At 44.6% G+C, this 25,653-nt stretch overlaps 1 protein-coding gene across 2 annotated transcripts in view; it reads left to right on the top strand.

The window, feature by feature from the left end:
* Window positions 1-25,653, top strand: part of SETD3 (SET domain containing 3, actin N3(tau)-histidine methyltransferase) — an 800,835-nt gene that overhangs the window by 762,027 nt on the left and 13,155 nt on the right. For both annotated transcript variants that reach the window (XM_069637733.1, XM_069637734.1), the window contains exon 10: window positions 17,586-17,752. In XM_069637733.1, coding sequence (XP_069493834.1) covers window positions 17,586-17,752 — 167 coding nt within the window. The remainder of the gene's footprint in view (window positions 1-17,585; window positions 17,753-25,653) is intronic.

Here is a 25,653-nt window from a genome sequence, read left to right as displayed (position 1 = left end):
TGTATAGGCCTGCGTAAATTGGAGTCAAGTGCACTCCCAGATATGCAATTTTAGAGCTTTCCCACCTGAGGGAATAGGTGGTGTGGAGGGCATTTAACCCTTGTTGTGGTTCAGATAAGTTCAGGCCTATCGATTTAGCCATGTTTATCTTAAATCCCGATATTACTGCAAATTGACCAAAGAGCTCCATAAGTGGGGGGGACGGAGGTCTGGGCATCTCTCAGGAAACAAAGCACATCATCTGCATAGAGTGCAACTTTGTGGCATTGGTCTCCCACTTCGAATCCCTGAATGTCGGGACGGGAACGGGTGTGTTGTGCAAGTGGTTCTATAGCCAAAGCAAATATTAAAGGCGATAGGACACCCTTGACGGGTACCCGTATTGAGGAGTATCTGGGGTGTCCACCTGGAGTTGATTCGTACTCGAGTTGAGGGGATCCGGAAATTTGATAAAATCAATTTAATAAAATGAGGGCCAAACCCAAACTCCTCTAGGACCGACTGCAGGTATTCCCATGACATGCTATCAAATGCTCTATTGGCCTCTAGGCACAGCAGGGATAAGGGACTCGGGATTGATGGAGACAGAGCTATCAAATCAATCGCCCTACAAATGTTGTCATGAGCAGAATGACCTTGAATGAAACCGGTTTGATCCCTGTCAATTAGTGTGGGTAAGATCTCCCCCAGCCGCTATGCTACAATTTTGCTATATATCTTGGCATCTGTATTGAGCAAGGCTATGGGCCGATAGGATGAGCATTCTGCAGGGTCTTTCCCTGGTTTCAGGATTAGAGTTGTGCTAGACTCTGCCATAGATTGTATCACCGTTCCGGTTTCCCAACATTCATTAAAAAGCGTTGTGAGATGTGGCGTGAGTTCATTGCAGAAGGTTTTATAGAACTTGTTTGTGAAGCCATCTGGTCCCTGAGCCTTGCCAATAGGGAGCGATTTTATGGTTGATTCTACTTCTTCAGAAGATATTGGGTCTTCTAGGGATTCCTGAAAGGCGTGCAGGAGTTGTGGTAAGGCTGCTGTACTTAGGAATCTCTTGGTAGCTTGCGAATCCCCTCTATAAGGGGCTGCCTGTTCCCTGAAGAATTCCTCAACAATGAGGCATTTCCCCTCCTCAGATGTGGTGCTCTTACCCTGTTTATGCCTTAGGTGGTCAATCCTTTTCTGTCGTGTCAATTTCCCTAGTTTAGCCGCTAACAGTTTGTTGGCCTTGTTACCCCTGGTATAGAAGAATTGTTTGGTGTGCATCATGCAATATGCTGCCCTTCCCATGTGGTGAGCTTCAAGGGCTTTCCTTGCAATACGTAAGTCTCGTAGTGAGCGCCGTGAAGGTTTCCTCCTATGTATGTGCTCCAACCTATGTACTTCCCCTTCTAGCTGTTCTTGGAGCAAACTTCTAGCTTTCCTTCGTTGCGCTGCTTGATCAATAAACTGCCCCCTAATCACTGCCTTGCTTGCGTCCCAAACTGTGCCCCAACACACCTCGCCAGTGTCATTCTCACTAAAGTAGAGGTCTAAGGATTCTCGAATGTGGGCACAAGTCGCTGGATCCTCCAAGAGAAAGTCGTTGAGCTTCCAGATGGGCGTTGAATGAGGGTTAGCTTGTGGGGAAGCTATGGTTAGTAGAATGTGGGGCATGGTCTGCGAGCACTTCTGGGAGGATCTCTGTCTCCTCAACCTCATGGGTGAGTGTGTCCGCTACAAAGAACATGTCCAATCTGGAGAATCCCCTGTGAACCGCTGAAAAGTAAGTATAGTCCCTCTCCTCCTGATGGTAATACCTCCAAGTTTCAATCAGGGAGTGCTCTTTAAGCAGGGAGGTCAAGGCTCTAAAATTGTTCCTGTCGTTCAGCGTGGGTGGGAGGGTTTTGTCAACTAGGGGGTTAACCACTGTGTTGAAGCCACCACCCATGATTACTTCCCCCTCAGCATGGTCAAATAGAGCTTTCGACAGTTTCATAAAAAACAGATCTTGATTGGCATTGGGGCCATATATGGATACCAGTGTAACTTTACGACCATCTAACCTGGCGTTGACCAGCAAGAACTCTCTTCCTCATCCCGCACCACCCCCATAGTTTTGAAGGGAGTCCCCGTGCGCACTAGGATGGCAACCCCTCGTTTCTTTAGGCCACTTGAGGCAAAGAACTTAGTGGGATAGAGCTTGTCGCTAAGGCGGAATTCATCTGCAGGCCGTATGTGGGTCTCCTGAAGAAATAAGAATGTTGCATTTAATGATCCCAATGTGTGCAGGAGTGCATTTCCTTTCAGAGGGGAGTTCAGCCCATGCACGTTAAGAGAAATATATCTGTAGCTCGGGGTTGCCATATTGTTAGTCGCATGGGTTTTCGTTTCCCTTTCCTTCCTTTAAAACGATTAGGCATCAAGCACTGTAACTGTTGAAAAATCTGTGGTGAGAGGGAAGATAATACCAACTAAAGCCTTTCAGGTTGAACTTAAACAGAAAATCAAAGCAAAAGCATATGAAACAGAATAATTGCTTTGTATCAGTCTCAGAATGTACCAATCCCATTCTCAGAGTTAACTTTATCTAAATGTAAAGTAGATCAAGGCGCCATCCACTCGGGCACCCAAGCTGATTAACACGTGAAAATTCCAGTAGCTCTTCATATGCTTGTTCAGGGCGTAGGGTTGCATTCAAAGTGTCTAGTTGTTTCACAGTTGCACGCCCAAAGTTGGGAGCATAGAGCCCATGTGTGAGTTCCCAAAGAGAGAGGAGGGCAACCACAGGAATTAAGGAGCCTCAACCTAGAGCATGGTATGTATTTTAACCAGGTAGAGATCTGGCCACGGTGAAGTACTCTAGCATAATCCCACCCTTTTGGAGCAGGATTCTGCGTACATTGCGGTAGAGTCGGGCATCTGCCAAATCTTTCTGTTCATTCGATTCCAGAATGGGTTCGTTCTCAGGAGAGGGGGGGGGGGCTTTTTCTATTTCTACTCCTTGGGAAGAATTCACTGCAGGTTGGTGTCGCCGCCGAGTTCTCCCTCGTCCAGCCCTTGGCAGAGAATGTGGGGTATCTCCCTCCATGGTCTGAGCTCGTGGGTTCAGTGTTCCATTGCTAGGATCCTCCGACATCAGGGATCTCGCTTCCTCTTCAGAAGTAATTATGTAGTGCCGGTTTCGAAAGTCAAAGATCAGTTTGCAGGGGAACCCCCAACGATAGCTGACCTTTTGGGTTCTCAGCCAAGAGGTTACTTTCTGTAGGTGCCGTCGACATGCCAGACTGTAGGGAGCCAGGTCCTGGAAGAGCTGAATCTTCGTTCCCTGGAATTGTATCGAGTCTGAGTTCCTGGCAGCCGCCATAATTGCTTCTTTCTGGGGGAAGAAATTAACTCGGGTGAGCACGTCTGGTACCAGGTTCCTCTTGATCTGGGCAGACGAATATACTCGGTGGGTTCTATCCAAATGTAGTTCCTCGTTTGGAGGGAGATCCAAGAGGGACCTGAATAGAGTCTTTACATAATTGGCTAGGCCCCGATCAGGAATCTGCCGAGGAATTCCTCAGAGGCGTACATTGTTCCGTCTCGATCTGTTTTCTAGATCAGCCTGCTTAGCCCATAAGTCTTCTAGCTGTTCCTCGATAATCTTCACCCTTTTCGTTAGGGCTTCGTTGTTATGGGCTTGTTCGCATGCTGAGTTTTCTAAGTCACTGACTCTGGATTCAATCCCTCCTAGGTGGGAAGTCAGATCTGCCAGTGATTGTGCTAAAGATTCTTTGGAAGTTTTGATCTCCTCCTTAATTTCTTGAGTAATGTCTTGTATGAGAGATCTGAACATGTGCTGTAGATCCTCCCTGGACATTGCCATGTTTTGGGGCAAGGTTGAAGACGGGGCCGGATGGACCTCAGCCGTTACCAGGCGAGTGGAAGGAGGGCTCACCGGCTGTGGGGCTAGAAAGGCTTGAATGCCTTGTCCCTTCCTTTTAATGGCTGTTTTGGGCATCCCCCAGAATGACACGAGAGCTCCCGAGCCCTCTCCTGCTGTCTTTAGACGTGGGAATCAGAACCTCTTGATGTGTGCGTAAAACGTGGCATCCGTTATTGGGGTAAGGGAGTTAATTCCCTTGTTACAGATCTGTGGTGTGGGGGGGTTGGGAAAATTGCAAAGTCCCTCAGGCACAAGATAGATCAAGCCCCATTCACCTACCAGCAATATTGTGGCTCCCGGACATCTTATAAGGCAAGGGTGTTAGGCATGTTTCTATGGGATCTTCCCCTCGCTTCAACAAAGGTAAGAAGTAAAGAGGGCTGAGATGCAAAGTCACTTCACATCCAGTTCACCACCTCTGCTATTCTCTCCAGTTGCAGTTGTCGCTTATAGCCCTCAAGTGGACAGCTGTGGGTGTCCGGTACCGTGCACTTCTCCTCTCCATGTCAGTCCCAAGGAGGGAGACTCTCTGCTCTCCACCGGTCTCAGGGGCCAGGCTGCCCTGCGATTATGTACGCCGCTGCACTTTTAAACTATCCTCCGTTCCATGTGGCCCCCCAGGAGTGAGGCCGGATCGTGATGTCCGGCAGGAGCAGGGCGCTCCTCTGCTCCTCCCCCCAGTCCACCTCCCTCTCAGGTCGCATTACCTTGGAGCACTGCCCCGAGTGACTCTCCAGGGGCGGCGCCGAAGGGCAGGGCTCTGCTACTCTGGTGCTTGTTCCACCGCCTCACCCAGGGCGTAAGCCGTCTGCCGCTCCTAATGCGCCCTCAGACCCGGCGCTGCCCGGCGGATCCAGGGCCGCCCCCTTCAAAGGCAGTCGTGGAGCTGCCGCTCCTCCACCGCCAAGCCTATCGCTGGGGGGGACTTCCCAGACCTCCCCGGCTGCTATATGTTTTAGTAGAAGATTGCGAGGCTCTCGGCAGGAGGAGCGGGGAGCGCCAGATGAGGGACGGGATTGCCCCAGCAGTCCAGCGGGGAAGGCTTCACAGATCACCCGCTCAGGGCGCGAATCGGATGGCGCGTGCCGCCATTTTCTTTCCTGAAGGCGCCGTCAGCTGCATGCCCGAGGTCGAGCATCGAGCCCTGCGGAATGCGGTTCGGGTTTAAATTGAAGCTCCCGTCTCAGCAACTTCCAACGATTCTCTGCCAAGCGGAATCGGTCTGAAATTTCGCCATCATTGTGTGCAAAAACGCGTTGCTTGGGCCCCTCAGAGCAGAGCTCACGGAAAGCACAGCCGCATGGCGTGCAGTCAAGCCACGACTTCATAGGAGTTTCTTTAAAGTCTTTCGATTGAGACTTGAGAGCTTCTGAAAATCGTCCTCTTTCCTTGTTTAAAAAAAAATACAGCCGCAGGGTGAAGGGCTTGAGGAAATCCATTAAATTCTGGTCCGGGCTCCTGCTTTCCCTAATGGGTACGGTCGCTATCACCAAAATGATTATCCTACCAAGATTTTCGTATTACTTTACCAACGGGTACTGCTATGTTAAAGCATGCTTTTCCCGCCTGCTAGATGTACTGATACGCAAATTCCTGTGGGGGGCTGCCTGCCACAAAATGTCACTTGCCACACTGTCCCTGTCTTATCGGGAAGGAGGGGTGCAATTACCAGACCTAGAGAACTACTACTTGGCGGCCCAACTCAGCCATATAGTTAAATGGCTCGCTGATGAGGCTACATCTAAAACTGAGCTGATACGACTGATGGCCCCGGCCAAACTAAAAGAAATATTATGGGCACCATTGAGTGGCTTGGGAATCATCCCCATGGTAGTGACACTGGGGAGGAGAAAATGGGGCAGGGTAGTTACACTATTGAAGCTTAAACACCCCTACTCCCCCGAGGCGCCGATTGCGGCTGATGTCTGCAGGGACAACGCAGATCTAGCAATAGTGAGACGGTGGGAAAGGTGGGGCATATACAGTTGGGGCAATATGTATGAAGAGGGGGCCTTCGGGGAACTTGAATTGCTAAAACAGGAGGAAGGGGTGCCTTGGGGACAGTTTCTCTGGTACCAAAGGGTCAGGAAGATGGCCAAAGTAAGATGGGAGGGTTGGCCTGAGGAACCGCCATCATGCCCACTGCTGACCCCGATGTCCAGTCTGTGATGGATGGAGGCCGGTGTCCAGAATGTATAGTGTATTGATAGATAAACCCAACCCCAAAGGCACTACACTGAAAGAGCTGTGGGAAAAGGATTTGGGTACCGGCATAACGGAGAAAGAATGGTAACGGATACTGGTGTACCCCAAAGAAGTGTTGAGAAATTCTTGCTTCAGATTGATACAATTAAATGTACTGTACCGCACATATAGGACACCGCACAGGATAGCTTTGTTTAACAAAAATGTACGACCATTATGCCCCTGGTGCGGGATGGGGGCACAGACCTAATACACATGTTCTGGGGGTGTGCACGTGTGCAGAAGTTCTGGGCGCGAATTGAACAGGTCTGCAGGGAGGCTGGAATAGTGAGATACAAATAGTCCCCGAAAGAATGCTTGCTAGGGGACATTCCCCAGAATCAGCAAACATCTGACCAAATCTATGGACATGGCCTGTATATTGGCTAAAAGGGCTATCAGTATGGCCTAGAAATCAGCTGGGAGCCCACAGCACACGAGATGGCGCACGGAATTTGAGCGATGGGCAGGAGCAGAAACTAATGTGTGGACGAAGGGGGCACACAGTTCGGGGTCTGATGGGAGCGATAAATGTGAGGTCTGGAAGGCACTGGTCTGGGACATCTTCCACCCATCGAACGACAAACCCCCTTGAGGGCTATCTGTCTTTCAGCGCAGTATTTTACCCCAATTTGAATATAATTGGGTTAAAGCCTGGCTACGCTGGCCGCTGAAACTGAGAAGAGTAAATGGAAGCCCATGGTGGGCCCCCTTATCCCAATGCATACACATTAAAAGACTGGAAACGAAACTATGCCTGAAAAGTGAAGGAGTTGTTTGTTTGTTGTCTTATTAATATAACGCTGCAAGTTTACAAATCGTTATTTGATGTGAGATACTTGATTCATTCATGGTTGTACTTCTATAAATGCCAATAAAAACATTTAAAAATTAAATTAATTAAAGACCATCTCGGAAGGTAAACAAGTTGCCAGCTGCATTCTAAAGAATAATTTGGAAGCAGAAGATGATGCTGAACGCATTACAGCAGAAGGCACGCGTATAAAACGGCACGTATGGCTGTATCAGTCAGGTTTCAAATTAGAGACCCAGGCCACACTGATAAACATGCCAATCGAATCCAATGTTCTGTTTGACAAGGCGGTCGATGAAGCACTGAAGATTGCAAAAGAGGAATATTGGATGTTAAAATCATTGTGCCAAATCACCAACAGACCATTTGTACAGCGGGGGCTGTTCAGTACCCAGCACTGCTTTCGCGGACAAGGTTACTTACTTTCAATGGGATACAGTAAAGGACAATGCTCTTCCTAGGGCAATACATATGGGTCAGTCCACAAGTTACCACCCACATTTCAAAGAGGGTATAAAAGGGCAAGATGCAGAGGTAGAGCCTCCACTACTAGAGGCTCCACTGTCTCTAACAATGACATCTTGGTACAGGTCCCCCTACCCCCCACGCAACTTCAGTCGAAGGTCGCATTTGCCAATTCACTCATGCATGGGAGTGGATCACATCAGATCTGTGGGTGTTATCCACAGTGGTAGGGGAGTAGGGAAATACTCCATCAGATTTTTTGAAAAACCCCAGCACCATCCGCCAAACACCAGAAGATGTGACCACAACAAAATAAGATTCTACTAGAGATCATAAAGTCTGTGCTCCAAAAATGTGCAATCAAACTAGTCAATGCACAACAGGTAAATGAGGGTATCTGTTCAGTGTACTTCCTTGTGCCAAAGGAAGACTTGACTATGCGCCCTGTACTAGACCTGCGTCCAGCCAACACGTATGTGAAACCTCAAATGTTTTGCATGACAACGCTACAGGAGGTAGTCCCAATGTTAAAACAAGGAGATTTCATGGCAGCATTGGACATGAAAGATGCATCACCACACAGAAAATACCTGCGCTTCCAAATATAAAAAAACCCCACTACCAATTCAAAGTCCTCCCCTTCGGCATTTCATCAGCACCAAGGGTGTTCACAAAAGTACAGAGAGTCAATCACAGTGTATCCTTATCTTGACGACTGTCTACTAATAGCAGAAACAGCACAAATTTGCAAAAACAACACCCAGGCAACAATCAATGTTTTGTTCCAATTGGGGTTCTCCCTCAACGAGTAAAAGTCAAGTCTCATTGCCAGTCAAGTAAAACAATTTGTGGGAGCAATTATAAAAACACAAGAACAGTTTGTTCTCCCCTCAAATGAAAGAGTACGAAACATGCTATTCCAGATACCTCACTACGTAGCCGGTCATCAGATAACCGCGTGCAAGGCAATGCACCTGCTTGGGATGATGCTTCATGCATTCATCTTTTTCCACACACGCAGCAACAATGGGGAACAGTCAACTGGATTGATGTTGCATGACCTGCATCAAATGACAAAACCCTTCCACTTGTTAAAATAACAGTGCCTAGTGTTGGGTTTCCATGCTTCTTTTAGGATGTCCATACACCTTTGTGGAAGATTTCAATGTCCAAACTCTATGACTTCAGGAGCCAAGCAGCGGAATTCAGAGTTTGAGGGTATGGATGGAATGTTGACCCTTTGTGCTGGGACAGCACATTTTATGGGCACGGAAGCTTGATTGGATTTACACATTGCTAGTTTGGGTAGGGGTGGAAACCATGATTGTGGAGCCCACATCAAGCTATACGGATCAGAGTTACTTGTTCTTGGTGCATCTTGTGCACTATTTTGTTGCAGAGTGGTGTCGGTGGAAAAGACTAAGCAAATTTCCCATACCAACTCATCCACAGGGCGTTCCCATTGGACGCTGGTTGGGGAAACATGGATGCACAGTCTGGGCATTGTGCATTTTGCTTTGTTGCAAATAAGTCTAGAGGTGGATTTCTCCATTCAGTAAAGATATTGTTTAAAATATCTTTGTGAATTTGCTACTCGAGTTCTGCAGGTAGTTGTAGACGTCTGCTTAGAGTGTTGCGCCACTAGAAATGTTTTCGTTTGAGAGACCACTTCCATATTTTCCTGGCTACCCTAGGGAGACTTAGAGAGTATGTCCCGCCCTGCTTGTTAAGATAGAACATGGCAGTGGTGATGTCTGTGAGTATTAGAACTATTTGCCCTTCCAAGTACTGCTGGAAAGCTTGTAGGTGCTTTGAGGACTGCTAGTAGTTTTAGCAGGTTGATGTGGTTCTTTGCTGTTATTTGTGTCCCCACACATGCTCAGTATGATGAAGGTAGTGAGCTCCCCATCCTGAGAGTGAGGCGTCTGTTGTGAGAATGTACTGTACTGGTGGGTTGTGAAAAGGTCTCCCTTTTAACATTTTGTCTTTTGTCCACCAGTGTAGAACTTGTACTAAGGTTTGCGAAACAACCAGCAGATTGTCCCACTGACCGATTGCCTGAGTCCATTGTTTTGAGACTGTTCCCCATCACACATACTTCACTATACGCTTCACCTCATGTACTCCGGTCTAGTCTTTAATTCTATCAAAGTACCCTTTGCAGCTCTGTCCACCTACACTACATCTCAGTACAAAATGTAATGCTGGAAAGTACCAATTATCAAAGTATTCATGGAAGGAGTTAAAAGACTGTATACTTCCGTTTCAAATCTGCCACCTAGTTGGGACCTCATTGTCGTACTCACAAAACTCATGGGTCCACCTTTAGGGCCAATGCACAAAGCCAGTATACAGCATTTAACGCACAGGACTGTTTTTCTAGTGGCTATCACTTCTGTAATCCGAGTCAGAGAACTATAAGCAGTTTCAGTCCAAGACCCATTCATTATCATGAACAAAATCAAGTTCTTAGAACGCATCCTAGATTTTCACCAAAGTCATATCAAAGTTCCATGTTAATCAGTCTATTGAACTCCCTGCTTTTTTCCAAAATCCTACTAATTCAGCAAAGAAAACCTAAACAAGACTAAACCACTAAGGAAAACAGATCAACTCTTTGTTTCCATAGCAATTGGCAGAGAAACGTGATCTCAAATGGATAGTCAAATGCATCCAGCTTTGGTACTCACTGTCTAAAAAGATGTTTCCTTTTACACTAAAAGCCCACTGTACTTGAGGCACACTGGCTACTTTAGCATTTATTGCAAATGTTCATTTAGATGCAATTTGCAAGGCTGCTACTTGGAGCTTCATTCATACTATTACTCAGTATTACTGCCTAGACACACACTCGAAAGCAGATTCACAGGTGGGGCAATCGTTATTAAAACATCTATTTTGCTGCTGTGCCTTCACGCACCCCACCTCCTTCTCCAGGTACTGCTCGCTAATCTATGTATAGCATGTGCTCTAAGCAGATCCACAAGCCTCAGAAGGCATACATTACTCCCCGTAATCGTATTTCTGATGGTTGTATCTGCTTAGATTCACATGTGCCCTCCCTTCATCCCCTCCTGGAGTTGAAGTTACATAGTAGATGTTTTTCATATTTACTTTCTACTTTATCTTTCTTGTACTCACGCAAACACTTCATGCACCCTCATGACAGAAACATAACAATCTGAGGGTCCTTGACACGTGAAGGACCATGGGTACAGTAGGCGTCACACACAGGATAGTATTACAAACACACCCAGTCGACGTCCTTTTTCGAATTTTGAAAACAAGTTATGCAATACTCCATGACCACCACTGGATGTCAGCCTATGCATAGCACGTGAATCTAAGCAGATACAAGCATCAGAAACATGATTACGGTGAGGATCTGCTTAGAATCACATGCTGTGCATAGGCCGACATCTAGTGGTAGGTACAGAGTATTGCATCTTACTTTCGATGTTCAAAAAGTGACGTGGACTTGGCATGTTTTTAATACTATTGCTAGTGTGACGTGTACCCATGTTCCTTCACATGTCAATGTCCCTCAGATTGTTTTACCGCCATAGTGGTCGGTCACTTCGCACAGAGTTCGAAGCTTTGTTACATTCATATTTGCTATTGAAATAATAATGATCTTGTGTCTTTCAACGGACGCTACTTTAATGCTTTTTTCGAGAAACGAGTCATCGATTACCATCTGAAAACTTCAGCAAATTCACTTCTCGGCGGCTGGCTGCAGCCTTCACCGGGCTTCACCCGTTACAGTCGGGAGAGTGTGGGTTTCGACATTCTGATAATGGGACTCTATGGGGATTAACAAATGTACCAGCACCTGACTTCCTGGCCGGCTGGCTTGTAATGGCCCAGAAGCACTGGGAAGTTAGGCGCTGGTAAATTATTACGGGTCTAGCGACAACACGCCTGTAGCACCGGCAGGGTTACTGCCGGACAGGTAATGAGGCCCATTGTCCCAGTCCCTGCAAAGTAAGAACAAATATATAAATCCAGAGGACAGGAAAGGTATATGGACTAAAGAAAGGTTTGAACTAACCATGGACAAAGTGTCAGCGTTTGTCACATTCATGGAAAGATTTCCTATTAAACACTTCTTTTAGAAGGTGAACCACCTCCAAAATCCCCTAGGCTTCACTTCTCCCCTACACACTCGTTGATTGATTTTACTGACCAGACATCCAATATTTTACAAGATAATCTTTATTATCACCAGGGAGGTGAAGATGGCAGGGCGATACTGATCAGGGTATGTGGCCAGCTACTTCCAATCATTATGAGGCAGATGAACCAGACAAAATCTTTTCAGACTCTGATTCCACAGATCAGCCCGGCAACTCATGTCCTAAAGATGACGAGCTTTTTTTAAAAGCCTACTTAAAAAAGCGGCTGAACACTTCCAGTCTCAAACTCACGAGTCAGTTCCAGACACTGATTATGTGGAAGATAGCATAAAAGAAAAGAAAGCTGTTAGCCAATCTATTCCCTTGTTAAATTCTGTTAAAAAGACAATTGCAACTTCCCTACTGACCCCATCCCGTACAAGGGATGTCAGCCCTCCAATTGAAAAGATGTTTAAACCTGCACCTTCTGACCCTCCTTTACATTCTGGGCCATGTTACACACGACTCTCTAGTAGTTGAAACTACTAGAAAGCGTTCTGGCGTTCACTTATTTTATGCAGAGGTACTTCCAGATAAGCAATGCAAAACCTTTGCGGTCTAGGAAAGAGAGTGACTACTTCTGCTGCTTACTAAACAGGCATTGCTAACAACTCCACTCTTTAGACAAGTTGCAATGGTGTTCAATTTGGGGTTACTTCAAAACAATTTAGATAATGTCCCAGAGTCTATAAAGTCTCAATTACAAAACATTGTCAGAGAGGCTAGGTAAGTTACACATAACTTAAAGAATACTCTTGAAATAGTGACACTCTTGGCTTCGCAATTCTGGTTTTAAACCAGAAACCTGTGCCACTCTTATTACTAAGCCGGTTGTAGAATGAATCTGTCTTGTTTGGGAAAGCTGTAGATGATGTCCTGGAAGCAGCCAAAAAGGATCTTGGCACATTAAAGACCTTGAGCCAGATCTCCAGTAAACCATACGTTCAAAGCAGAGTATTCAACAACTGCCATTAATTTCGTTCCCAAACATTCTCAAGACCCACTCAATCAGGGTACTCCTTGGGTTCTTTAATCTGGTACTCATCCCAGGGTACATCATCAATTTTCCAAATCTCACAGCATTGAGGTTTCAAGCGAGGCAACGGGAGAAGGTAACTGCGCAGCCACTAGAAGCTCCTCTACCCGCGCCAATGAATGACTTACTCGTCAAGATCCCCTGCCATGCATCAGGAGGTCGAATTACATCATTCACCCACGCATGGGAGGAGATAACTTCAGATCAGAGGGTGTTAGTTAACAACTGTAGCCAACGGCTATAGAGTTCCTTCAAAGACCGTGTTACCATCCGCCAAGATCCACAAGGATGTTGCAGGACCACCAACTCATCCTACAGCGGAGGTCGAAACCTTATTACAGAAAGGAGTGATGGAACTCGTCCCTGTTGTACAGGTAAACAAGGGTATCTATTCAGTGTACTTCTTTGTAACGAAAAGGACTTAACCATTTGCCCTGTATCACATCTGTGTCCTGCAAACAAGTATGTCAGGCCTCAAATATTCAGGATGACAACTCTGCAGGACGTAAGCCCTCTTCTGAAACAGGGGGATTACATGGCAACTTTAGATATGAAAGAGGCATACTTTCATATTGCAATGTTGCTTGCGCACAGGAAATTCCTAAGGTTCAAAGTAGGACACATTCACTACCATTCAAGATGCTTCCCTTCGGTGTTTCCTCTGCCCCAAGGGTGTTCACCAAGGTTCTGGCAATAGTGGCAGCCCACCTGCGCAGACAGTCCTTTCCAGAGTACCCTTATCTGGACGACTCGCCCATTACTGGAGACACATGCGCCAGATAGTTTATATGTAAAATGAGTTTAATTTGTCATATATTCGCCCTTAGTGATGACACCTGTTTCAGCTCATTGCACCTTTTTCAAATCAGGGCTCATGTGTTTAACGTAGTATTGATTAGGATCCTCATTGGTGGTTTTGATTTTAAAGGGTTAAATCCCTAGATTCCAAGCATCTAATGTCTCGCGCATCGGCCCTTAGATGCTTGGAATCTTTATCATACAGCTCACAGCGTTTGGACTCAGTCGTTAGCAGAATAGCACATCAACCTTTTGGAACTACTGAAGACCTACAGACACCAGCTACAAGAAAAGCCAGTTCTAGTCCTTACAGACAGCACAACAGCCATGTTCTGTTTAAACAAACACTCACCAAGTCTGTCGAGTCCCTCTAAGCCATAAAGACAGATATGGAGACGGCACATTCCCTTCCCTTCAGCAGCACTGCTTGTCTTCTTTTCCAGTAGAGGTACCCAAAGCAAGGTTCATAGAGGAGTCAGCAGGATTACAGAATGGCTGAGAGACCCTGTAGTGGTGGGGTCAGCATAAAAGCTCTCTACTGAACCAATCCTGCCTCTCATCTGGGCAGTGCTCCCAAATTCCAACCGTTTTTTGGGAGGTGGGGACAGAGGGTGGCTAGGGGGTGCAGAACAAAGTCAGACCTCATTGAGTCAGTAAAATCATATAGTCAGTTTCTTTTTTTGTTGGTGTGGAACACCAGAGATAAACTTAGGACTACATCCATTACGTATATTAGGCATTTGACTCCCGATTCCCTCAAGAGGAGTTGATGGACGACTCATTTGTGATCAGTTGGGCTCGAAGATTTCTTTACACATTTCCCCCTCTGCCAATGGTGGCACAAGTATTTCAGAAACGAATGCAAGAATGCAAAATTATCTTGATTGCCTCGGTGTGGGCTTGACAGCTGTAGTACTTGGATCTACTGACAATATTGATGGTGAGCCAAAGCACATCCAACTCTCTTCACTGTGAAGCAGGGGCAGATCCTCCAGCACAACCCGACCTCTCTCAGCCTTGTAGCCTGGCTCCTACAATTGAAGAATATTTGATTTGGACCGTTTGGAGCTGTCTATGGACGATTTTGCCTCAACTACAAATACACCATACTTTAGAAATGAAAATATTTGTGGTGGTCTGCACAAGGAGTCTATCCAGCATTTTTCCTCCCTAAGTTGGATTAGCATATTTTCTGCATCTAATGTATTTGATTTACAGCTTTCATCAATAAAGATTCATCTGGCGGCAATCACAATTTATAGGAAGAAAGACAATGTTGATGCCAGCCCCTTTTGAACCAGTGCACTTGGCAGAGTGCAGGATTGTCCTATGAAAACTGGTTTTGTGGTGGCCATAACATTGCTTTGCAGAGTGAATGATTTTAAGCATTTTCCGCAACAGTATTCTGTCCTAAATTTCACCAGGACAAAGGAACACTCACGACACATCCACATATTTAAATAATTGTCGAAATATGATCTAAACCACCTTTTTCCACATGTATTTTTTAAATTGCCCTCATCTAAGGCTGAGTGTGTACTGCATTCCTTAGACATGAAGCATCTCAGCTTCTATATAGACAGGACTGAATAGTTCAGAAAAAACCTCAGCTATTCTTGGCTCATATGTCTGTGGATTGTTGACTTTATTAAATATTGATATTTGTTCTCTAATAAGGAGTTACAGGCAGCGTAACTGATTACTTTACCGGAGGGAAATCGGGAATAATGGCCATTCGACTAGTACCCCATTTAAGGACATCACCTCTGTGGAGTCCTTGCTCTTCCACTCATGCTAACCTCTATACCTCCACGCCGTCCCAGGTATTTACTGCTAGTTTGTTTTGTGCATATTAAATATGCATGGGAATCTATGAAGGATCCATGCCTGGAGAAATCTGTAGCTATAAGTCTATAGTGTAGCTATCTTTTGTAGATTCACATGGGACTCACCCACCTTCCCCAGAGGTTGCTATTGACCTTAATATCACTTGCTATCACTGGCTTCAAATCTATAGTTTGAAGTGAAGAGGCCATCAGGGCAGGTGGATGTTAAGCTAACTCAATCCCTATAGCATGTCTTCCTACAGGGAAAACGCTTTTATTAGGGGAATGCCTCCCTGATATCGGGGAATATTCAATAAGCATGTAAAGCTATCAAATATTCTAGTGTTGGAGAACTATACCTTCAAGTAAATAACTATGATTTACTCGGCATAGTGACTATGTACCCGCTTCCATACCCAAGACCCACTCTAACCAGCAATGTCATAACTGAGATAATGGGGGATTGTGGGTTGGATGTCTGTATGGAGGCGGACACTGGCTGCCTATCATCTCGGGAGGATAGCTCAGCGGCAACGTGCTCGCCTTGGAAGCAAGACGACATGAGCAACACCGGTTCGATCCCGGGGTCCACGCTTGGAAACCTCTGGGTATTAAGCACATTATAAATAACCCATCATATCATATATCACATTTGGTACTCAGACTGGGCAGTCCCAGAATGAATGGAGTTTGACATGCTGTAAATTCAAGGTAGTCCCGGGCAAATAAGCCACCAAATCTTGGGAGGATTGCCTAAGCACATCTCACACACCTTGTGTATCCACTTATTACACAGTGTACTGATTTTCCTATTCTCCAAGTTTACCTTCTAGCACATTCAGTTAATCCAATCAATTAACATGAGAACAAACCCATTTTTCTACATCATAACTTCTATGGTCCATCCAACAGGACAGACATGCACCAGTGCGATCACAATCTTTGTTCCCACTGCTTCATCTCTTCCTCCTGTTGTCTGCAGCACTTGTCCTTTCGCAGAGTAAATCTGGATATTCATTGGGAGGGCACAATATGGTAGCTCTAGGACAAGCCTAGCCACTAACACCACTACAGTGGTGACTTGGCGCTCTATAAGAAAATAGTAACAACACGCGTACTGTGGTAGATGCTTAATAGATATCGGGTCTAAAATGCTTCTAAAAGGAATCAACTGAATTGCTTATGTTTTTTTCATTACAGTTGTTAGAGTGAGTTGCGTTGTCTAATTCATGATCGTGCCAAAGGTACTCATATAAAAGCAGATATTGCTTTATATTTAGACTAATGAAAAACGCACAATTGGCATAATGGTACAAAATGCCTCCTTTTTGTAATGTTTCGGGTCTTTTACAGCATTCTAAATCCCTGGTGTTCATCACCATTTAAAGCCTCAGGCTCTGTAATGACCGTGTATTATAAAACAAAATGTACAGCTAATATTTGCCTCACGTATGTATCATTCCTGTCCAGTGATACCTTTGCAACAGTGCATCTTGCGACAAGGTATTGAACTTGAATGTCTCGCAATTGCTAGAGTAAAAAAAAGTTCACGTTTGCTTCATCTTCTAGTTCTTTTTTCCCAAATCATTTTGGATCGACTTCTGCCAGCAGAGCCCCATAGTGTTATCAAGCCCTTCACACACCCAACTCTCCTCCATCTCTAACCTTCAAATCTTTCAAAACTGCCCCAGAATCAATACCTATATTAAGTCAACACATAACATTTTACGTGACATTTTTCTAGAAGATAGTTCATATACACTGGACTAACACGCGCCCACACATAATAGAAATCCCCCCCCCCGCCCCCAACCCCTCCTGACTCCCTCTGCAACCTCTCTCTCCACTTTCCTCCGTCCTACCTCACCCTTATTCTCCTTTTCTGCAGATTAAGTTCTGATTTTCCTAGGCAGAGGCACAAAACGCCACAGACAAGGATCAGTGCTTTAAAAGTACTACGTGGAGATTCAGTGCAGAACAAAGGCATAATAACTTATCTTCTAGCAACTACCTTTCCTGCTTAAAAAGAGATTGTTGTCAATATTTTTATTTTTACAATGCTGTGGTTACAACATAAGCTTTTAGTTTCGCTTTTGAAAATGTTTTGTATCCCCGGGATCTTGCCGCTCTGAGCCCTGATGGACCTGATGTTGTATGGCGCTAATGTTTCGAATGTCATTGGTGAGGTTATTTTTGCATGTAGTAGCTCTATACAATAAACCATATAATATAAAAATCCACTCAATCAATACAAAGCTTTAACAGTAGGAAACGTATGAAGACTAATATTTAATTATTTGCTTTATTATCCTGTTTTTAGATTTATATTTTTTATGGCACAAGGTCCAATGCAGAATTTGTCATCCACAATGGTTTCTTCTTCGATAACAACTCCCATGACAGAGTTAAAATCAAGCTTGGAGTTAGTAAAAGCGACAGGCTATATGCCATGAAGTCCGAGGTTTTGGCTCGTGCCGGCATTCCAACGTAAGTGAAACACAAATTTCAGTACATAGTTGACAAACCTAATAATGTAATGCAATGTCACTGTTTTCTTTTCATCTTGAACTGTAAGTTGCCGGTTAACATTGGTCTTCTTTCTTTTTTAAATACATTGTTGATTTAGAGCATCTTTGAAAGCATATACATGTTACTTTCTGTTAGATAACATACTATTATTTGAAGCATTCATTATAGTTACATGCAAACATGGGGATTTGTTGATGGATGTCAACAAATTGCGCAAACAAATAAGTATTAGAAGTAGGTATCATGCATGTGTATTAAAACGTTTGGTAAGACCGTTCGGTCCTACTTTAAAACTAACAAACAAAACTTGTTCTTGAAATACGTGCCGCTCTCTAGATTTTCAACACTTAATTATGTTTAATGTTAATTTTGTTGTCCCACCTTTGTGCTTTAGTCTTTGCTAAGTTTCCCAGGAAGCTGTCGTTTCTTGCCACTCTTGAGTGAGATATCCCACCACATTATATTTATAATTATTATAATTGTTCTTTTACAACAAGCTTAATACCAGCAGGTGTTTTCTAAGCGCAAGGTCAGGATTCAAACCTGCTTTGCACTGCATGTTTATTTATTTATTACATTTGTTACTCGCCCAGACCCACAGGTATCACGGCGAAGTTAGACAGCTTATAAGATTTCTTATACAATGTTACATATCAATCAAAACAGTGATAGCAGTTCATTTTATAACTATTGTTGCAGACATGTTAGGCCACTGGGACATACATATAGGAAATAGGACCTTCATTTAAAGTTGCAGTTAGATAAGGCGAGGACACTCTGGTGCCCTGGTTGATTGGGAATCGCTGAATTTGGTATTTGTTGAACAACCAGGTTTTCAGTGCTTTTTTGAAACCTAATAGTGTCCTCATTTTTAATACTAAGTGATAATGCATTCCAATGAGTTGGGGCTAGGACTTTGAAGCTACTTCCGCCTGCTCTAATATATTTATATTGCAGTATTTCCAAAAGAGCCAATTTATTGGATCTGAGAGTCCTGCAAGAGGTTTTTTTCTTGATAGTGTTGTTGAGGTAGCTAGGGGCTTTGTTTGTGATGCATTTATGAATGACACATAGTGTTTTGAAAATGATTCTGGCTTCGATAGGCAGCCAGTGATTTTCTCGCCTAATGTTGGACATGTGCTCGGATTTCTTTATACCTAGAGCCGCTCTAAGGGCTTTGTTCTGCAGTAGTTGTACCTTGTTATTTGTTTTGGAGGTTCCTAAAAGGACTTTGCAGTAGTCGAGTTTCGTTAAAATCAGCGCTCTAGCCTGAGTGATGCAGTTTGTAGGAGTAAGGAATTGGCGACTAAGTGTGATTAGTTTAGCTGTGTATGCTGTTGAGGAGGAGAGGGCTGATATATGTTCATGCATAGTGAGGTTGGAGTCTATATATACCCCAAGAGTTTTGACTTGCTTGAGTACTGGAATCCGGGTACTGTCAATGTTGATGTGTGTGTAGTCTGGATGGAGGGTGCTTATTCTTTTTTGTGAGCCCACGATGAGAACCTCAGTTTTCTCATCATTGAGACAAAGGCTGTTTAATGCCATCCAATTTTGAATGATGGCATAGACTTTATTGATGTTTTGTAGTCCCCCTGATGGGGATGAGGATCTGGGTGTCATCTGCAAAATTTGTGTAGATGACACCCATATCGTCTAGAGCTGAGAATAGGAGTTTAGTATAGGCGTTGTAGAGGGTGGGTGAGAGGCATGATCCTTGGGGGAACTCCTATTGGAACCACTGTGGGGTCAGCTGTGTCATTTCCGATGGCAACTCTGGAAGTTCGATCAGTTAAAAAGGATTTGATATAGAGTGTGGCGTTATTTGAGAAATGTAAGTCTCTTTTTAGAGTTTCACAGAGTTTGTCATGGCCTACCAGGTCAAATGCTGCTGATAAGTCCAGCAGCAATAAAGTAGCCATTTTTCCTGTATCTCCGATAGTATCTAATTGGCTTTTCAAGTCCAAGAGAGCCGTCTCAGTACTATGGTTGAGCCTGAACCCGGATTGTCTAGCCCCAAGTAGGCTATTTTGTTCAAGATGGGTTTGTATTTGGTTGTATGCTAGTTTGTTGATGATTATGAGTAGGAAGGGGACAGTAGTTATGGGCCGGTAATTGGTAGGTGGTAGTGGATCTAGCGTGGGCTTTTTTAGTAGTGGTGTCACCCATGCTTCTTTGATGCTAGCTGGGACCAGATTAGAATTGAAGGACGAATTCACACAAATGGTGATTATAGGGGCACATAGTTTGACTAGATATGCGGGGAAGGTGTCTCCTTTGCAGTTTGATGCTTTAAGTTTGGCTATGGTATTTTGTACTACTTATTGGGAGACTGGGGCGAAATTGAAGGTAGGAGTAGTGTCTCCTATGGGCTTAGATATATCACCTCAAACCAAATCACTATCAGATAGAAGATTTCTTTTGGAGATAATTTTGTTTTGTAAGAGTTTGATTTTAGTGGCGAGGGCATCTTGAATAGTGGCACACCATTCTTTACTCTATTGAACCGGATTAATGATGGGGATGGTATTTTCCAATTCTTTGAGGATGGAGAATAACTCTTTTGTATCAGAGGAGGCATTTCTGATCCTGGTATTGAGCGCATCTGCTTTGTGTGCAATGATGGCTTTGTACATTTTATTAGCAGTGTTGAATGCGTCGGCGGCTTCTGGAGTGTGGGTTTTGTTTAGATGGTGTTCAAGCAACCGCTTACTCCGTCTAAGAGAAACAAATTCATTGTTAAACCAGAAAGAGGATTTTTTGTCCTTGCGTCTGGTTTTAGTGACACAAGGTGCAAGGGTATCTATTGTATTGGTGAGGCATTTGTGGTAAGTGTCAGCCAGGGCACAGGGGTTCTCATTATTAATCCTTTTGTCATTGAGGGCAATTGCTAGCAATGGGTTAAGGTTTTCTGCTGAGTGTTTGCAGCTATTTCTAGTTACATAGGATTCTGATATGGTGGGTTTAGGTAGGGCTGGTTCATTACAGGTGATAGAGAAATTTACACTATGGTGCTCTGACCAAGGTATTGGAGTCTATGGATACTGAAGTATTGAGCGGTAGTATCCAATCTAGTGTTCTCCCTTTCGCGTGGGTGGGTGGGTGAGTTCACGAGTTGTGTCAAGGCCATGTCTTTCAGTGCACTGTGTAGTGCTTCTGCTTTATAGTCTTGGGTATTGTTGAATCAGAGGTTCAGGTTGCCAAGGACTATGCATTTTGTTTTAGGTTTAATGAGTCGCGTTATTAATAACGGTATGTCTAATTCAGCCTGAGAATTAGTGTTAGGCGCTCTATAAATAGTTACTATATTGATAGTAGTTTTGTGGTTAGTAGCTAGTTTGGCTAATAGGATTTCGTACCCGTCTGGGTTCTCGATGTGGCAAGCTCTTATTTTAAGTTGGGTTTTAGCAATAATGGCTACTCCCCCACCTACTGATTTCATTCTGTCTGTACTAAGGATAGTGTAATCCGGAGGAATAGCAATGGTGAGTATTGGTCTAGAGGCTTGGTGGAGCCAGAGTAGATCTAGTTGTCACTCAATAATGTGGTTATGTATTTCTGTGGCATGTGCGGGTATGGAGTGCACATTAATGAGCACTGCTTTGAGGTGCATGGGGGGGGTGGCGACTGGACTAAGGGTGTTAAGCATGTGTTGGTAACCTCAATGGAGGTGGTTTGTTGTTTGGTTATGGTGTTCATTTTGGATGGTTTAGCTTGGTAGGCTGGCGTGTATACACTGCCTATGGTGGTAGATGTAGTAGGGACAAGTATGCTAGGGCGGTTTATAAATCGGGATCTAAGTCTTTGGGTTCTGTTGCTAACCTGTAGCGGGATCGGTTTGGATTGCTTGGCTTTGGTATAATCCCAGTCTGGACAGCGTGGGGTGGTTTAGGTCCGTGATCTGAGTCTAGCGCATCTAGATGCGCTGAGGACCGGGTAAGTCATTTTAGGCGAGTTATTGGTGATGAGCAATTTTTGGCTTTTGGACAATTGTGGTGTCCATTTGGGTGTTGGTCTGGTGATAATGCTGGGGAGAAAGGATTGGTATGTGGTAGGAAAGGTGTGGGGCAGGGGATGGGGTGGTGACGGGGGCATGCTGCCCTGAGGAGACCATTTTCATGGGTAATAAAGTGGGAGCCTGTGCATGTCAAATCGCACGGTACAATGCAGAAGGGGAGCATCATAAACAATAACCAGCCTGGCATGGTTTAGTTAAATTTAGAAGGCTAGGTATCTAATGTCCGTAGAGTGACTAATGGCGACGGCTTAGAGAGGAGGTGGCTGAGCAGGCATAAATCTAATTGTTCCCTATGTCAACTAGTTTGCCAGAGCTAAGTGTCTATGCACAGTAACAGAATGGTGGTAGATACATTTGTGCGCATAACGGTTCGGCCGATATGGTTAGCCCCAGAATTACAACATTGTGCAGGTAGGGAGCATAATTACACTATCTGCAGTTAACTTCGATAGTGTTACAGGTAGACTTGCAATACATATGAAGAAAAACGTGGTGATAAGACTAAAGCAAGACAACATGGTTGGTGACTATGGCAAGGCAACACAGTTGATGGAAGGTACAGGTACGTTACAATTAATAGCTGGTGACAGGCAGCGCAAAAGCTAGTTCGCGCACGGCAATACAATTAATCAGTTGCTCGTATGAAAGAGGAGCAGGCTGCAGTCGCTGGATCAGTTAGTGTCAGCATAGAGAGGTAGGCAGGAAGTTTGCCTGGGTACACAATTACCAAGATATTCTTGCTTTCAAGACAAAGGCCTTTCCCCTGAACTATCCTTCCTCCCCAAATCACCCTTCAATCTTTGTGAGCCTTTAGTTATTTTACACTTCAGTTTGTTTTTTCATGAACAAAAAAAATGAAAAGCAGCATACGCATCAAAACCTCTGTAAGGGTACATAAGCAATAGACGGACACAAAAGGTGGTCTGAATCTTGCCAAAGACCTTTATTAAAAGGAAAAAAGGGAAAAACCTACCTAGCCCTATTACTAGGAGAGGTTTCCCTGCCTCAAACCAAACACTAAAGACTGTCAGGATGTCTGTCAAAAGTAAATAGTCCACCGTCTTGTGTCATAAATCTATTTCTGTCCCTTACACTTGAAGCTAAACTAAAGAAACTGGTGATCTTCTTTACTCTGGATTGTCTCAGGAGTTCAACAAAGGTGGGGGGAATGTCTCCCTTACACATGCCTTTCTCAGGCTTCTCTCTGCAGTTCACAATGTCAGGTTTTGTAACACAATTCAAAACATTAAGCTCCTAAACACAGTTCACAATGCTAGGGGGATGACTCCCTCCCCCTGGGCTTTCCTTCCCAGACAGAGACAGAACTCATCAACATTTTTCACCTTGTCAAACAACATGTTCTGAGACTAGGAAAAAGACTGCAATGAGTAGAGGTGTGAACTTTAATGTGCAGTCTATTGTTGTGAACAATGTGATTGTTCCAAGACAATTTCCTGCCTGGAGGCGGGAGTTTAAATCGGCTGCTGCAAGAAAATTGGGAGATCTTCCTTTTCCAAGCGTCAGCTTGGAGACTGACGAGAGATGCAGGGAGCAGTGCAGAGCAATCAGTTTCCCAATGTGGGTGTGTAACCTGAAGGTACGCAAGTGGAGGCAGAGAGTGAGTGAGCCGACCTAAGCATCTTAGCTGGTCGGACAGACAAGGAAGTAGATGGGACTGAGAGCAGTGGCTGCAGAGCACAACCGGCGGGGAGAGAAGTGCTTAGGCAAGCTCTGGACCAGCTACGTAGGGATTCAGTGTCGGTTGACGGGAAGAGTGCCAGAAGAATCGAGGAAGCCGCAGCGCAAACTAAAAACCGGGACGGCCTTGGTTCAGATGCGAGGAGCGAGAATGCTCCATGCCACTGACTGGGGAAGGCCACTCAGAGCAAGCTGATACCAAGGCGGGTACCCAAATGTGTAAGGTTGCAGTGAGAGGACGCAGATGCTGTTGGTGTACCCTGAGGGGAGAAGAGAACATCTAAACTGAAGGCAAAGAGACCCTGAAAGAGTGAATTGGTTGCCAAGAGTGCTGGAGAGAGAGTAATCCTCATTGGAATCAGTGTCATCTTCATCGTCCCAGTACTTTGCCATAAAAGTAACTTGGGGAAGACCCATGACTCCTTGTACTGAATGAGAAAGCAACATTGTAACAAAGTCCTGGCAGGAGAACATACCAGGTGAAGAGCAGATATGGGATCCGCACACATACGTAACTCTACAAGATAACCTGGCAGTGGAGTATGTTTTGTGAATGACATTCCCTTTGTTTTGTTTGAGATGGGGAAATACCTCCTGGATTAGGGACAGTGAAGCATTTTCCAACCCCTTTATCATTTCAACAGTCTATAACAATCATTATGAGTTCTCTGGCTCCTCACGGAGGGCTGGGACTTGCCCTGGTAGGTATCACAACTATGGTCTGGAGAGTGGGCTGGACATTCTCCTTTGATTTTTTAGATGTTTTAACCTTCTCATGGTATGAAGTGGTATTCACAGTCCCTCTTAAGTTGTATAGGGTTGTCACCTCAGGGTAATGATAGTGTCTTTTTAAAGTGTAGGACTTGAGGGTTTTCTACTCCCCAGGGAAAGGGACTTTCCCAAGCGGATTCGTCCTTGGTCTGGTCACAACCAAAGTTCAAAGTCGAACTCAGTCTTCGCATTTGGAATGGCAGACAAATTGTTCTTGGATCCTACTCTTCCCAGGTTGATTCTCAGGGTGACCTTCTTTCTGTCTATGGGTTGGACTGGACAAATACTCCCATAGGTTTTCAGATATCAGGTTCCCCATCAACTTTCAATTTTAACTGGGCTTGATGAGAAGTTCAAGAGAGAAAACTTTATTTCCTGGCTGCAAGACTGGATGGGTAAAAATGTTTGCTTTCTCGTTTTCCCACTTCCCCCAGGAAGCAGGATATAGGTGACTAAACTAGCTGGTAGTTTTACCTATAGGTCTAAGGAGACAATAACCTTGTCTCTGGCAGGAACCAGATACTCTTGGGGACCAAAAAGATTATAGCCGTACCCATCTACGTTTTTTCTCACCGGAAGAATGGCCTGAAATATTAATAGATGAAGGTGACATTAGGGTTTGGATGACTGTGGGGCTCATGGCTTTTCAGCCGACCCTGACTTTGTGATCTTGACTCAATGAGATGGTGTTGATTGGTCTTGGTCTCTAGTGTAGATGACGTACTGGAGGAATAGACAATGGTCAAATCTTTTCCTGGTGCATCAACTGTTGGGCTATAGACCATTTTATATAGCTTACTAGGTTTGTGTCTAGGCCACATCCCACTTCTAACACCATATGTTAGGGTGCAGAAGTAAGAATCGGACATAAAAGGTGGAATGATTTTTGCCAAATCATTTTATTAAAACAAAATAGAGAAAAACCAACCTAACTCTATCACTTAGAGGGGTTTCCCTGCCTCAAACCAAACACTAAGGACTGTCATTATGAGTACAGTGGCATCCATCCTCAGACAGAAGGGACATCATATACATCCCTACTTGGACGACTGCTTAATCATTTCTTTGGAGTGAGTGACCACGACAAACCAGAGGCTTTTAAATATTGTATTCGACCTAGGATTCTGCATAAATCTGAAGAAGTCAGCACTTTATCCCACTTCTATTCCTAGGGATAAAATGGGACACTCTCGCTGAGAGGATGTTTCCTGCTCTGGAGAGATTCCCAGACATTCGGGCAGCTGTAAACACTTTCTCTACACGCCTTCAACCTCACCGTGGTGGTACCAACATCTACCAGGGCTTCTGACGTCCTGCATGCTCGTGGCTCCCCTGGCCAGACTCAAAATGAGAGCTATCCAGATGCAGTCAT

Source organism: Ambystoma mexicanum, chromosome 14, assembly GCF_040938575.1.
Source record: "Ambystoma mexicanum isolate Mex_15411 chromosome 14, UKY_AmexF1_1, whole genome shotgun sequence".
In the NCBI taxonomy this organism is placed as follows: domain Eukaryota; kingdom Metazoa; phylum Chordata; class Amphibia; order Caudata; family Ambystomatidae; genus Ambystoma; species Ambystoma mexicanum.
Note: the sequence above shows the minus strand (reverse complement) of the source record. Positions and strands in the feature narration are given on the sequence as shown.